Source organism: Corvus kubaryi, unplaced genomic scaffold, assembly GCF_017639235.1.
Source record: "Corvus kubaryi isolate FWS band 111438036 unplaced genomic scaffold, C.kubaryi_AGA036_p1.0 37172, whole genome shotgun sequence".
Classification (NCBI taxonomy): Eukaryota; Metazoa; Chordata; class Aves; order Passeriformes; family Corvidae; genus Corvus; species Corvus kubaryi.
Genome location: NW_024581047.1, coordinates 1,444,708 through 1,459,910, shown reverse-complemented (window position 1 = coordinate 1,459,910; position 15,203 = coordinate 1,444,708). Strand labels below are relative to the sequence as shown.

At 39.7% G+C, this 15,203-nt stretch overlaps 2 protein-coding genes across 5 annotated transcripts in view; one reads left to right on the top strand and one right to left on the bottom strand.

Moving 5' to 3' along the window:
* The first annotated feature begins 219 nt into the window (after nt 1-219).
* Nucleotides 220-13,855, top strand: IDH3A (isocitrate dehydrogenase (NAD(+)) 3 catalytic subunit alpha). Its single transcript, XM_042021836.1, has 11 exons — nt 220-333; nt 2,404-2,466; nt 4,155-4,238; nt 5,392-5,506; nt 6,047-6,234; nt 6,449-6,582; nt 7,183-7,285; nt 7,365-7,429; nt 9,576-9,660; nt 10,164-10,316; nt 12,197-13,855. Exons 1-11 carry the CDS (start codon nt 307-309, stop codon nt 12,278-12,280), a joined length of 1,101 nt encoding a protein of 366 aa, XP_041877770.1. The 5' UTR covers nt 220-306; the 3' UTR covers nt 12,281-13,855.
* A 251-nt stretch (nt 13,856-14,106) lies between these two features.
* The window catches only part of ACSBG1 (acyl-CoA synthetase bubblegum family member 1), a 40,074-nt gene continuing 38,977 nt past the window's right edge, over nt 14,107-15,203 (bottom strand). For all 4 annotated transcript variants that reach the window (XM_042021832.1, XM_042021831.1, XM_042021829.1 and 1 more), the window contains one exon: nt 14,107-15,056. In XM_042021832.1, coding sequence (XP_041877766.1) covers nt 14,980-15,056 — 77 coding nt within the window. In that variant the 3' untranslated portion in view covers nt 14,107-14,979. The remainder of the gene's footprint in view (nt 15,057-15,203) is intronic.

Below are 15,203 nucleotides of genomic sequence, written 5' to 3'. Positions count from 1 at the left end.
GCCTCAGGCAGCGGCGGACGGCAGCTGCGGGGCCATGGGCTGAGGGCCGGGGGAGGAGGCTCGGAGCACCTCAGGCAGCGGCGGACAGGAGCTACGGGCGCGCGGGATGAGGGCCAGGGGAGGAGGCTCGCACCGCCTCAGGCAGCGGCGGACGGCAGCTGCGGGGCCGCGGGCACTGCCGCAGCGGCGGTCCCGGGGCGGGGCCTCGCGAGGCGGGGCGGGGCCGCCGCTCCCCGCGCGCCGGTTCCGGTTTAGCGGCGGGCGCGGAGCTCTCGGGCCTCGGCAGCCGCGGTGCCCAGGCGCATCATGGCTGCGACCGCGTGGATGCCCACGGTAGGCAGGGGGACGGTCCGGACTCTGCCCCGCGGCGCCCGGGACGCGCCCCGGAGCTTGGTGGCGCCTGAGGCGCGGCCGCCTGGCCGCAAGGTCGCGGTGCCGCCGGGCCCTGGCAGCGCTCCGAGGGTGAAGGGCCGCGGGGCTCGAGCTGAATGGCGGCTCCGCAGCGCTCGCGGGTTCTCTCTCTTCCTCCTCCCCGGGGCGGCGGCGGGAAGGGGCCGTGGGGGCCGTTACTCGAGCGGGCCGGGCCGGGCCGGGGGGGCGCCGCGCCATCCCTCGGAGCGGCCTGCGGGGAGGTCGCGCCGTAGAGGTCACAGCAGCGGCGGGACCACCGCGGCTGCGGGCAGCTCCCGATGCGCGGCTGACAGACAGCGCAGCCTGGAAACGCCATTCCCGCGGTACTAGGCACTGCAGATCCGGATGGGGAGAACTGCTACCGGGCTCTGGCTGGCGGCTTTCTAGCCCCCACACCTGTCCTCTGGGATTTACTGCTCTTGAACCATTCGGAAATGCAGGCCTTATCCCGGGGCTGTCACGGAGATGCTGCTTTTTGCTTTGAGTAAATGAAATTTCTTTTGCACCTTTAAATAACAGCCTGCTAGAGGCAAAGTCATTGAGGCCGCCCCATTTAACCTATCTGCTAAAAAAGGAAGAACTGTCAAGAGCTAATCACAACACATGACTTTAAGGTCAGAATGGATCAGTTTTCCTTAGGTGGATTCTTCGTTGGTGTTACCAGTGTTGAACTGTATAACGTACTAGGCCCATGATTTCTGACAAGACAGACTGTGCCCTTTCCAGGGTTACCCTGAAATGTGAATCCTGATTCTGTATGCAGGAACTGTACCATGAGAACACTTGCACTCTACAGTCCACTTCACGTTTCCGTTTGATTGCTCTGCCTTTATCCTCAACCATATGGCTTGCTTTGGTAAACACTGCTTGCCTGTTGCAGTGACCTTGTACATCTCATGTGGGGCTACAAGTAAAAATAGATCTATCTTAGATTACTCCTCCCCCAGCGTTCATTACAATATACATGAGAATTATATTGTTTCTAGTTGTTTCTGTTGGTGCCAACATAGTTTGTTCCTTTTGCCATACACCATACCCATCAGTAAACATAAGAAATAACAAATACAAGTGGGACAGGAGAGGAATACAAATTGTCAAAGTCATTTCTAGCCTGATAGCTGCAGACAGCCTGCATATGTGAGTATGGCAGAATTGAAGTAGTGTAAGTCTCTGCAGTTAGAAGTCTTCTGGCTCTTAAGTCACAGAGGCATCAATATTCCTAGAGAGGAGGGTAAGATTGGGAGGCTGTGATTTTTCTGCAGATTAGGGATTTTGTCCATGGTGCTCAGTTGGGCAAGAGCCCAGGCTTAAATAACATCCCAGTTTTGAAGCTTAATGCCAGTTCAGAATACTCATAAAATGTAATTCTTTGACTATGCTGTGTAAACTTGTTGCTATGGTGAATTTCGTCTTTAATGTGCATTTCAGTTCCACTTTTAAAAAACCGTCAGGCAAGCAGAAGGCAACAGTACAACACCTACAGATATAAAAGGTAGAAGAATAAAATCCACCACAGTTTGAATGGAAGAAGTAACACTAATGTAGTTTTGGAAACATTACCTAAAATGTGTAAAGATACTGTCCACCCAACTGCTACCAACAAAGCATTTAATTTTTCACTTTGCTTTCCACAAATCTTCATCTGTAGTGTATCATGTATTTAGTTAGAGTTCCTGCAGCCTGGCTTCCAACATGTTGTGTGTGAGGACTTCAGGTAGGGTGCAGTGACCCCCAGGCAGGAGGGGAACGAGGCGCAGGGCAAAGTGTGGCTGTCCCAGGCTCACCTTGTGCTAAGAATACCCACGAGGCAATGCTGCACTGCAACTTGGCAAAGCACTGGGTACTCTGGTTTCACTTGGACTTTTATACTAGTTTGAGATAGGAGATTTAAAGCAGTATGACTTTAAAAGGCAGATTTGTTGCAACATTGTTAAACTTTTAAAATCCCATTTGTGCAGTAAAACAGGATCTTTTTGGTTTGTACTTTTGCAGGTTTCTCGATTGCTAGGTGCTTTCAAAAACCAAAAAAAGGTGACCAGAAGTTTTGGTAATGCTGTGAGTATAATAGTCCCATTTTTTTCTTTTAAGAAGTTTCTCAATAAACGGGTTTGGAAATTTATAAGATCACTGTTGTTATTCTTATGTTCCCAAAAAATAAGGGCCAAACAAGTGAACATGCATGCTCTTAATGCCATCCTGGATTTATATCAGTTAATCACTGTCATTGGCAATTGCATATCAATGTGGGAATACAAAAGGCTCTAGCAAAAGATAGAAGTGGCATGGAAAGTTTTCACAAAATATGGACATAAGCCAGTCTTCTGAAATTCATCTGGGAATGGGCAAATATTGGGCAAAGTAGAAAAATTGTTGAGAACCTTCTCATTTTCTTTCTTTTGCAGACTTCCCTCTAAGCACTAGATTTACTTTACTGCTGCTTGTAGAATTCCTTGCATCTAAAATTCTGCCTTTTCAAGGTCCTCTTTAAACTATCTTAGACATTGATTGTGTATTTCCCTGTAGATGTTTTACCTTCTTTATGTGTATGTGTTTGAAGTGCCCATGGGCCTTCTTTTCAATGAGGGCAGAAGCAGGGCTCAGCACCCCTAAGCAGGACTTAAAGAGGAACCGTGGCTTTTCAATTTTAAGTTTTGTAGAACAGCAGGTACAACAGTTAGAAAAGAAACTGAAGGGTCACTTATACAGTATAAAAATCAGAAGGTGAGGCACCCCTGGTTCTGTTTATAACACAACTGTTTCACACTCAGGTGGAGCCCTGCAGTGCTGTCAGACAGCACAAAACTACTCTGGAGGCATTCCGTCAGTGACAGCTTGCTCAGCAGCAGTATTCTTTTATCTGAAGCTCTGGTTTTTTGTTGTGCACAGTGAATTTCTTTGGCTCAAAAGTTAAAAAATCAGTCAATATATATTGAAATTCTGCCTTGTGAGTTGGTTCTATTGGGGGTTTTTCAAATAATGTACGTGAGCTGCTTTTTTTGTAGGTAATAATGAGCCCTTAAAAACTGTTGGAACTCTTTAAATAAAACAAAATGAGCTGGAGCACATATCCTTAAAGCAGTGATCATATTTTTTTTTTCTTCAAAGCAGAATACATTCTTCCCCTGCTATTCATTGAGCCTGGGCTGTGCATTTTTTTTTACCTGTTTGATGATGATAAAACAAACAAGACCAAGGACATTATGAGAGGAAAATAAGTTGGTATTGTTAAAAATGTGTCTGAGATTTTTAGGAGGTCACTTGAGAAGTTTAGCTTGGCATGACCTTTTTTTTTAAGGTGAATGTAGCTTTTCATACATGTAATCATTTCTAGCATGTGCCAGTGTTATGCGGCATGTTGATAATATTGTAGACATATGTGGAACGGAGCCATAACTAGGTAATGGAACTTTCTCTCCAGATTTCCAGAGGAAAGGATGCTAAGTTCATTAATTTCAAGGAGTACTGAGCAGGAATCTGCCTTTCACATTCAGCCTCTGTTTTGAAATAGGAATAGGTAGTAGGCAAATTTTTAAACAATTCTCTCAAAACATTTGCACACTCCTTTGGAAAGCAAGCTAGTCCTTCTCACTTCTGTCCAGGATGCTGTTCTTCATAGTGAATATTTGGAAAAGGAAATTTTTTTTTGTTTTCCAATAGTTACTTTGTTCCTACAACACATGAAAATGTTTTCTATGTAGAAAACAAACATTCATTTGTTGTACTACTGATATTTCTTCATCTAGGTACAAACAGTAACTTTAATCCCAGGAGATGGCATAGGACCTGAGATTTCTGCTGCTGTCATGAAGATCTTTGATGCTGCCAAAGTAAGTCGTATTTGTCTTGCTATAAGCATTGTAAATTTAACTGCAAGAAGAAATATTAATTAGGCGTATTAAGAAAAGCTTTATCTTTAGCTTCCAAGAGATTAAGTCATATTTAAACTATTAAAACTTCTTTCCAGTAGAAAGAGTTTGAAGCTTCAGCTAATAAAAGACAGGAATGTGATACCAAGGCAGGGCTTGAAACTGTTGGCTGACAGAAGAGTAGAGACTTGAGAGCAAATGCTGTGTTTAATTTTTGGAAATATGAACTCAATGTCATGTGAGATCATCTTGTTGATGTAGTAATCCTGAGCAACTGATAGAGGATGTTCTTTCATTCATTATGACTTCCAGTGCAGGTCAGAAGTGTGTGTGAAAGGACTGGCTCATTTTAGCAATCCAGCTGCTGTGCTGCCAAACACGTTAACTTCAGTGATATGAAAACTGACTGTACCCAAGAACAGTTCTCTTACCTATCTGAGAAACTTCACCAGAACTTGTCAAGTTTCCTGGAAAGGAAATACAGCTCTTCAGGCAAGATGCCTGTTAAATTGTTCCACATTATTAACAGCACCCAGGCATCTTCCCTTTTTATTACAACTATCCAACTTGGATTTGAAAATGTGAAGTTCTCTTTAATTATGTTATATCTTTTCCTTTATGATCATTCCTGATGAAATGAATGGGTAGCAGTCTCCACTTAGATTCCTGTGGTGAATGCAAATTCAGAAAGCATTGTGGAGCATGTGCTGATAACAGATACATATCTATGTCATGTACTGTCTTCCAGGCAGTAGGGATGATGAGTTTTCAATGAATACAGCTTTAAAATGTTGTATCTTGTATACAAGGAGCTCAACAGCTCTAAAATCTTGAAAGAAATAGGGCATGTGTTGCAATTCTAACAAATTCTGTGTGTATGACATCTAGGGTAGCATTCAAGTTTATGATAATTTGCTGCTCACACTATTTCATTTTCACTTAATTACACTTTTTAAAAATTACTTTAATTCAAACATCTCATGCTTACCCTTACTCACCAGAGAAAATCCAGGAAGGCCTGAACAAAATTCCTTACACGCCTTTTTGTGGAAAGAAGGTTAAAACTTGAAGCAAAACCATTACGTTTAAGTTAACATAGAGTGTGTATGTTTAGGCACCTATTCAGTGGGAAGAGAGGAATGTTACGGCTATCCAAGGACCAGGAGGGAAGTGGATGATACCTCCAGATGCCAAAGAATCCATGGATAAAAACAAAATGGGATTAAAAGGTATTTTAGGGGTTAATACAGAGATATTAAATACTGTTGTGTTTATTATGAGTCTGATGTAAGGCCAAAGTTCTTCATCCGTAGCACAATAAAATGGGTAATTATAGGGGACAGCCTGTCAGGTAGTTGTCTGTAATCTTGAAACAGTCTTTCATTTCCAAGCCATAAGTTTGATAGTTTTTGTAGTTGAAGGTGAGTACATACCAACCTTTGGACTCTCTGCAGAAGGCATTTCTAAGGTACACAATAGTATGCAATAACTATATTCCTATAATGAGTAGTATCTTTATATGTGTTTAATGAAAACATTTTGTAAAATCTCTTCCAGGTAAGGGTTGCAATTTGGCCTTTAACCAGCTGATTAATGTGCCTGTGCAGTATTTGACAGCACGGAGAATTCCCATGGTATTCCAGCATAAGGGTTAAACAGGAATTTGGAGATCTTCTGTAGGAATCCCACTTGACCTAGAGTTTCAGCTCTCAGATCCATGGAGGGGTTTATCTTCTTGTTCATCCTTGTGTATATTTTTTTTTCTTTAGGGCCTTTGAAGACTCCAATTGCTGCAGGGCACCCGTCGATGAATCTGCTGCTGCGTAGAACCTTTGACCTTTATGCCAACGTGCGTCCCTGTGTGTCCATCGAGGGCTACAAAACCCCCTACACAGACGTGAACATCGTCACCATCCGCGAGAACACCGAGGGCGAGTACAGCGGCATCGAGCACGTGGTAGGTTCCTCAGCTGCTGCCTTCCTGCTGCCTTTTCTGCTTCAGCACTGCTAACTTTGCCTATCTTACTGGGGTTCAGTGGGATTTTTACATTTGGCACCCATAAAAAAGTTCCTTTGTTGTGAAATGCATTCTGCCTCACTCAGAATTCTGCTGCTTGGTTCCAAATGGGAAGAATTACACTTACACTGTTGATGCAACTCCTCTCTTTCAGATTGTTGATGGGGTTGTGCAAAGCATCAAGCTGATCACAGAGGAAGCCAGCAAGCGCATTGCAGAGTTTGCTTTTGAATATGCCAGAAACAATCAGAGAAGCCATGTGACTGCTGTGCACAAGGCAAATATTATGTATGTTGACACTTCTTTTGAGAAAAACAAAACAAAACAAAAATCCCCAAACATTTAATTACAAATAACTTCTTAAGTCTTACTCAAATGTGAAACTTCTGTTGATGGCACCAGGAGTCAGTAAAATGGGAAAAAAGTCAAGTAAATGCCTCCTAAGTAGAATGGGCAGTACTGACCTGGTATTGACAGGGCTGAGATAATTATGTACCAATGTTCTTACTAGCAAGTTGGTAGTAATTCTTCCTTCCAAAGCTCTTATTTTAGAAGCTTTTACATAAGGAGAATGAATTTTAAAACTGAGGATGAAAGTGGCTGGTGTCTTTTGCAGTTTCCATACCACTTTATATGAACTGAGTCCTAACATGTGTGATCCTATGTGACACCACCTTCACAAATTCAGTAAACCTCTCATAAATGAATAGAAGTCATTCTGAGAATTATTGTATGCCTGTTAAACCACTGATACAGAAATATTTTAAGAGGGATAAATGGTCACAATTAAGTTTCTGAACTCTAATTAAACCTCTGTTGCATGCAGTTTTATCTTTGGTACTGCTTCCTTACAATAACTGCAATATTCTCTTGCTTATCTAATTGCAGGAGAATGTCTGATGGGCTTTTCTTAAGAAAATGCAGAGAGGCAGCAGAAAACTGTAAAGATATTAAATTTAATGAAATGTATCTGGATACTGTATGTCTGAATGTGAGTATTTACATGTTTTAGTTGTGGGGTTTTTTTTAATTTAAATTTTTAACCTTAACGAAAATATACTTCCTTCTAGATGGTTCAAGATCCATCTCAATTTGATGTGCTTGTTATGCCAAACTTGTACGGTGACATCCTCAGGTATGGAGATTTTCATTTAAACTCCCAACATATAAAATACTAATACTTTCCCAACAATCACTGAGGTCATATGCAAGCCAGATGGGTGATCATCTTATGCATTCAGACTTCTTAAAACTGCATAAATCAGACACTAACTGGGCAGAAAGGATGGCATTATTACGCTTCAATTATTAATATACTGATGGGAGGGGCTGTATAATGATAATGTACTTATTATTGAAAAAAATCTGTTTCTGCCTATGGAGGCTATGAATATTGTTCAGATGGGGCAGAAGAGAAATTTCTCCAAATGTGTGAAGAATATAATGGCTTACATTGTAATAGAGAATGAATTCCTGGTTAGATATTAGAGAAAAACTTTCTCATCCTCAGCACTAAAATAGATTGTGTAGGGTGACTGTGGGACCATGATGAACACAGGGAGCTCATCATCCAGTTAAATGAGTCTGCATAGTCACTGAAGAATTAAATATGTGGCCTCGTAATATTCTGCTAGCTCTTGGTTTATGTATTACTTTTCCTTACCTTCAAATTAAATTTTATATTTGAATAACATTAATACTAGAGGTACTTTATGTCTTGAAGGCAAAACCCATCAACACGCATTTTCTATTCTGTAAAATTATTAGGTAGAGTGTAAATTCCATTAAACACTTGTAAAATGAAGTGTTTTGATGCAAACTCATATGTGTAAAATGTAACGTAGTTTCTCCTCACATCTCTAAGGAGAGATTGAGAAAAGAGCCTGAATCGGAATTTTTATTTAAATGTTCAACTATTTACTTCTTAGAATCCATCTCCTGGTTTTGTACAGATAATAAATTTAAAGGTAACTTATATATAAGAAGAAATGGTTCTTAAGCTTCTTTTAAAACAGCACTCTCTCTGTGATAAGGCTGTCTATCCACTCTAAGAAAAATCAGATTCTAACTGATGTTTCTTGCTTTAAGAATTGGTAAAGGAGTGAATAGGGCCCTCATAGCAGCTCATACATGGTTAACTGAAAGAGGTGAAATCAGAGGAGTCTCATCATCAATACCATTTCACTGAGTTCATTATCACCCATTTTAAAGTTCTCATAGAAATTCCGTAAAAAATTTCATCATTCTAAAACTTTTCAACAAATTTGATTCTGTTCTTCAAGAGGGCACTGTCACCACTGGATGAGGTCTCACCTGTTGGTCTAGAAGTATGAACAAAATGCCAAGCAGGTTCCTTAGACTGTATAGGTCTGAATAGGCAGAAGACAATCTCTTTAAGCATTAAATACCTAGAGTGACAAATGCAGACTGTATGCAGTTTTTCCCCAGGCTCTATGCAACTTAAGATAATTGGTTTATTTTAGCTTAAAATATTATTCTGCAAAGTCATCCAAACTTTTCTCATTGGTAGTCCTAAGCTAAGGATTAACTTAGCTTAGTATGAGCTAAGTTGTGGGCAATAATTATGGATGGATGTGAAAATACCAGAGTTTTGAATATACCAGCTTTGTTCATCAATGTGTTCAGCTCTGAGGGGACAATATGATGGTAATTTTGGTGGAAACCAAATGCAGATTACTTATATCTGATGATCTGCTAATGTCAGATTTGTGACCTGAAGGCTGTTGAGTAAAGAGAGGGGGAAAAAGCTAGTCTAGTGTCACTTGGGAAGTGTTCCTTAAGGTGCACACAATACACTACAAAACCACCAGTAACTTACCTACCTGAGCAAAATTCTTCCACATTTTTAAGAAGGACTTTACATAGGAAAAGTTGTTCTGGACCCCTTCAGAAGAAGTAAGATTTTTGTATAGTTACAGAGAACTGTACATAACAATTAGTTTTTGAGACTTCTACACATATTCTGTGCTTCTAGTACTTCTCGTTGTGCCTATGTCTTATCAGGTTTATTCTAGTATTTGGAATTTCCTTTTAATTTTCCTTTATTACATTGTCTTCTGCTAGTAGTTCTAAGAATTTTCCAATGTTCTGATGGGGTACAGGTGGCCAACAGCATCTGTTCTTTCTCCATATTATTCTCAGACTGTGCAGGTGTATAAATTTAGTTGCAATTGATTAAAATATTTTAATACCTTGCAGAGAGGCAACTGTATATGGACAAACTTGTGGGGTTTTTTATTTGATGGTTGGGTTTTTTTCAGTGATTTGTGTGCTGGACTCATTGGGGGTCTTGGAGTAACACCCAGTGGAAACATTGGTGCCAATGGAGTGGCCATTTTTGAATCGGTAAGTCTTGTTACACAAGGCAGAGCAGTAATAACTTTGTCTCAACTTGAGAATCTAAAACTTTTCCGTGCCATACAATGTGGCTGACATTTATCTAACAGAGTTCTTTGTAGAACTCTTTTTTACTGGGAAGATACTCAAGCTTTAGCCTGAGAGACCGGTTAAAGTAAATATTACACGTAGGTTTTTCGCATGTCCTTTTTTTGACAGATACTTTATTTTCCCACTTTTTCATAAGATAAATACTCCCCATGAAATAGAACCTGAGGGGCACAATTTAAATTATTAAGTGATCTAGTTTTCCCTTTCTGATGTCTTTGAACTGAATTGTTTTGGTCCTTGGTATCTTCTTTCCACTGACTGTATCACAGCAAAGCCAGTCCTGTTTTAACATGCTGCTGCATGAAGACCTATGGCTCAGGTTACTTGCACACATTGAACTGCCTAAGACATTTTAATCAACCTAATGACATTATAACAGATGGGTTAATTCTCATTTCTAGGTTCACGGAACAGCACCAGACATTGCAGGAAAAGACATGGCAAATCCAACTGCCCTCCTTCTGAGTGCTGTGATGATGCTGCGCCACATGGGACTACACAAACATGCCACAAAAATTGAGTCAGCTTGCTTCGATACAATTAAAGATGGAAAGGTAACATGAGGGTGTGCAAAGAAACGCAGTGAATTAAAATCATTGTATCAACGCAAGAATTAACTTGGAAGAGTCACACCAGAGCGAGGGATGGCCTGCTGAGCTGGCCTGTTGCATGAGCAGTGTCACTGTCCTTCTCTGATAGTAGTTATATTATCTTTGATGATATTAAATCTGCCCAGCTCAGTAATAAGGGGATAGGCTGTAGCATTCCTTTTGTCTCAGCAATGCTCATCTTACATTTCCACAGCTTTATGAACTCCAAAATAGTGAACTGGATGGCTGTTTTTCAGGAAGGGAATGAGAGTTTTAAGTAACTTATGAAGTTTATAAAACATACAAAGCATATATAATGAAATCTGGATCCTGAAGGACACTCATTTGCCTTTCACAAGCTAAATCATCCACTTTGCTCATAGCATTTCAGTCCTGACTGTAATACTTCTGTTTCTGTTTTTTCAGCTCAATTATCTTCTTTTTTTAATTCTTAACTGCTTTCACTCTTTTTTGACTACAAAAGAACAGTTTTTATCCAGTATTAACTTTTTCTCTTAAGATTATATATGTTTCCTTTTGGAAGTGAGTGTCTTCAGATTCATGACTCAAATGGGATATTGGAGGGAGGGGGGCTTATGCTCTGTAATTTGACAAATTTGTGGTCTTACCATTATTGGTTCACTCCTCTACATTGATGTCCATCTCTTGAAAACATAGTTGGAAAGATCCTGAAGATTGCAGTTAAAGAGGATTAGCAGCCAGTCATGCTGTTTCAGTTATGTTAGGCAGGACCATGAGAGGCTGCTTTGTAATTAAAAGTAACAAGAATGCTGAAACCAAAAGTTGTTATCATTTTGTAAGTTTGCAGCTATCTTGCTGTGTATAGGGGCCAGTTAAAAAAAATCTAAACTTACAACTGAATAAAGAGGTGCTCCAGTAAAGTTCCCATTTACTGCTCTGGAAATGAAATCCTCCATCTGCAGGTCAGTAGTTCCTTGGAAGATAACGGTGCAAGTTTTGTGACATGGCTACTTGTTTACTAGTTACTTATAATGTCATATGCTCACAATGGAGAGAATCTTTTTAATTGAAAATACCCCATAATGCAATTTAAATTACAAGATCCTAAAATAGTGACCTTGATCGCTTGCTATTCCTCCCTTCCCCATAAGCAGTAATTAAGATCTGTGTGAGTGCCATGTAGGTGGGGAAACTAATGATTTTAATTATCTCCTAGAGCGCTTTAATCTAGATAGGTTGCACAAGCAATGTTGCCCACTTTTTAATTTTTATTTTACTGTCTTCATGATGCCAGACAGTTGTACTTGATGACAGAGACTTTTAACTCTACATTTTCTATCTATTAACTAAACTAAGCAAACTTTGAGAATTGTTAACATGTAGCATTAAGAGTTATGTGTGCTTGTTCTGTGTGGGTTTCTTTTAAAAAAGACCCAATCTTTCTGAATGACTCTCATTAGTTGTCCTTGTGCTGAGCCTTCATATATGAATTTTACCTCCGAAGGACAAACTTCTTACTGAAGATGTAAATACTTAACCATTAATTACACCATTAAAGGACTTTGTAGAGCTTTGACCACACACTTTCTTCCTGTAGTTAAGATAAAATCATGTTCAAATCATGTTCAAATCTGATAACATTAGAAGTACTTCATGTATACTCAGGTCCTCTCTACCTGCACAGTCCTTATTGATGAAGTCTGTATGGGATGCAGAACTCAAACTTGATGTATTCTTGCTCACCTTATTTACTATCCATACACAACATACCACGAGATCATCTAGAACTGTTCAGAGACAAGACTGGCCCCATAATACAGTTCAGTAATATTATTTTTTCTTTCTTTCTTTCTTTCTTTCAGGTCTTGACAAAAGACTTGGGAGGCAATGCCAAGTGTTCAGAATTCACAGAGGAGATCTGCCGCCGAGTACGGGACAAAGACTAAACTTCCTTCATACTCCTGCTGATAACTCTGGAAGGACACATCACACAGAGTACAATATATGTAACCTGATATCTACATGCATATAGTTTGCTTATCTCTTCAGAGCAAACTTTTTAGCTGAGGCCTCTCCATTAATAAATCTAGTCCAAATGGCTACAAATGATGCTTGTGCCTGCTTTCGGTGGACTTTTCCAAGTGCTTTGTCTTATTTATTTTTTTTCTATCTGGTGAACATTTTTATGTAAGTGAATTCTTTTATTGGCACTGTAACTGTCTAATCTTTTTTATTTCAGTTAGAGGGTTTTACTTTCCAAATAGAAAAATTATGCAAACAAACCAGTAACAGAATTAGTGAAATATAAAAGCACCTTAATGTTTGAAAAGATAGGTTTTCAGCCTAAGAGTAGCACAAGACGATCTTCATAAACAGAGACGGGTATAAAATAACTTAAAATAGCAATTTTGTGTTAGAAGCAACGAGAAAACCATTTTAGATACTCTGGTGATTCATGAAATACAGCCCTGCCCACCAAAGGCATGAATTAAGAAATACAAAATTCTAGAGATTTACTCTATTTCTGTATGTTAAAAAACCTACAACCATTAACAAGGGGTGAGAATTAATGCTAAAGTGAAGTTATTTTTCAAATCTATATACCAAAATAATTCTTACCAGTTTTCCTCTCTGAAACACACTTTACAATAGAGTTCTAATGAGGGCAAACTATACAAAATTACTTCTGCCATTCCCCCCCCATGTGAGGGGGAATTACATTCTGCAAAATTCCCCCCCCATGTGAGGGGAAAGTATTAACTTTGCAAATTTATACTAAATATTTCATTACTTCTGCTAGAATGCTTTTTGTGTTGTAGTTTTCTGCACAGTCTGTTGAGCGTGTCTTCCTGTATTGACTAGTAATTTTATTCTAGAAACTCTGAATCTAAGGGACTAGTCCTAAATGGATTAAGACAGATCAGCGGTTTGGCTCTGGTGCCTGTGTTCCAGAAATACATTTCATCCCTATTCAAGGGGATCTGAATCTATTTTCTCCTTGCTTACTAAGCTTAATGGGTGCAAAAGCAACTCTTTGCCCTCCCCTCCCCATCAGATGCAGATCATCACTCGAGTTGCTCTGATCTGTAGGTATCAAGGTATTGCTTCCATTCCTGCACCTGACAAGAAAAGATATATTTTCAAACTCGTTAGTATAGCACAGGATTATCCCTACTGCCAGGAGCAGGCTTCTTACAGCTTAGTTCTATTCATAGACAGTAACTAAGTGGAGTAATATCTATTAAGACTGTTTTGGGCTGGCTGTTTCAGAAGTGAAACAACTTTGGAGTAACGACTTCTTGCGTCACTCTAAAGTAAGCACCCCAGCTTTTTTATACAGTCTAACAACATGCTGGAGGAGCTTTATTCCTCCCACACTCTGCTTTTGGTGAATAGGGCAACATTTCTTTCCGTGTTTTACAAGCTGCTGCTTCCTTGTTTCCATCAGATTAATATTGTTAAAGAAATTCTGAATTACCATTGCGCACAAAATGGGGAAGAATAAACTTTTCAAAGTCCTATTGCTTGTTTTGTTTTTATAATCCTAGGCTGCTGCTTTGTCTTTTGTGTTGAGCTGATTATTGGTACTTGCAACAAATTTTAAGTCTGTAAGATGTGTGAGACTGGTAATGTAACTTTTATGGAAACCTTACCCTGTTCCGCATAATTTCTTTTGTCTCAATAACAGTGGCTGTGGCCTGCCTGCGTGTGTGAGCTACTAGAGCTGTCTGCCAAAGATCAGCACACCCTTTAGACAACTTTGTGCCAAGCATTTCCTTCACATAATGTGATTTATTTTGCATATGGGTAAGAAGAAATGCAGTCCACATTTGTCAGAATTAGTGCAATGTGAATACTGAAACATGCAGATACACACTGACAAACACTGCTCAAAGAAAAGCACTATAAACCATTTAAAAGAAATTTCTGTAGTAGCATTTTCATGTGAGAGCTCCTGTGGTTACTGCTTTGTGTTTTTCAGTCTTAGGGAGCTGTTCCCCTGCTTTTTCTGATTATTTGTTTTTAGGAGAAGTAGTAACGCTTATTCCAACATGGACTTAAGAAACGAACTGCTGTTTTCCCAGAAGTCTGAATTCTAGGCACTACAAAAATAGGAGAGGAGTGTCTTCACGTTCTCAAATATATTAGTGAACAAGAAAGTTGTTCTCTGGGAGGGGAAAAAAATCCCAGCCCTTTTGATTTTTATATATTTTTAAAATAATTATCACTGGAGTGGTATGGCAGTTGCACTAAGCAGTGCTGCTATCTACCAAAATATATCATGAGCTACAGGAAACATCCTGTAGAACAAAAGGAAAAAAAAAAAAACGAAGAGCACTGTATAAAAATTTTATGTTTCAGTCTAGAGGAATTAGTTATATCTGCTTTATACAACACAGAAGGATTTTTTTAGTCATTTAGGTCATAAAATAAAAGCATTAGAGAACGGACATACTGTAGATGCTTCTGTAAAAAGAGGACAAATGATCAGGTGAGTATCAGGAACAACTAAACTGGCAGCTGCTTTCTAGTGGTTTGGTTCAATAGACTACAAACTCAAAGCATAAATCCTCATTAACGCTTTTGATTAGAAAGCATTTCCTTTTGCTCACAGATCTTTCTTAATGCTTGGAGGAAACACTTCTTATTCTTCGTAGAAGGAGTCTACTTCATTTCGGTATTTCTCAAGCACGGTGAGCCGCTTCAGCTTCATTGTGGGACCTTAAAAGAGGGAGAGTCAGTTCCAGAAATTGGAACAAAAATTCCTACTCAGTTTGAGCTTTGGAGCCTAAGTTTTTTATTGAAGAGCCTGTTGGGAAGAACATGCCCCACTCTAAGCACAGATAAATGCTAAAAGTGAGAAGCAAG

What these genes read in the sequence shown, in the direction of transcription:
- IDH3A (XM_042021836.1), top strand. Translation starts at nt 307, where the DNA reads ATGGCTGCGACCGCGTGGATGCCCACG. An exon ending in CGACCGCGTGGATGCCCACG is followed by an intron (nt 334 to 2,403) that starts GTAGGCAGGGGG and finishes GTACTTTTGCAG; the next exon opens with GTTTCTCGATTGCTAGGTGC. An exon ending in TGGATACTGTATGTCTGAAT is followed by an intron (nt 7,286 to 7,364) that starts GTGAGTATTTAC and finishes ACTTCCTTCTAG; the next exon opens with ATGGTTCAAGATCCATCTCA.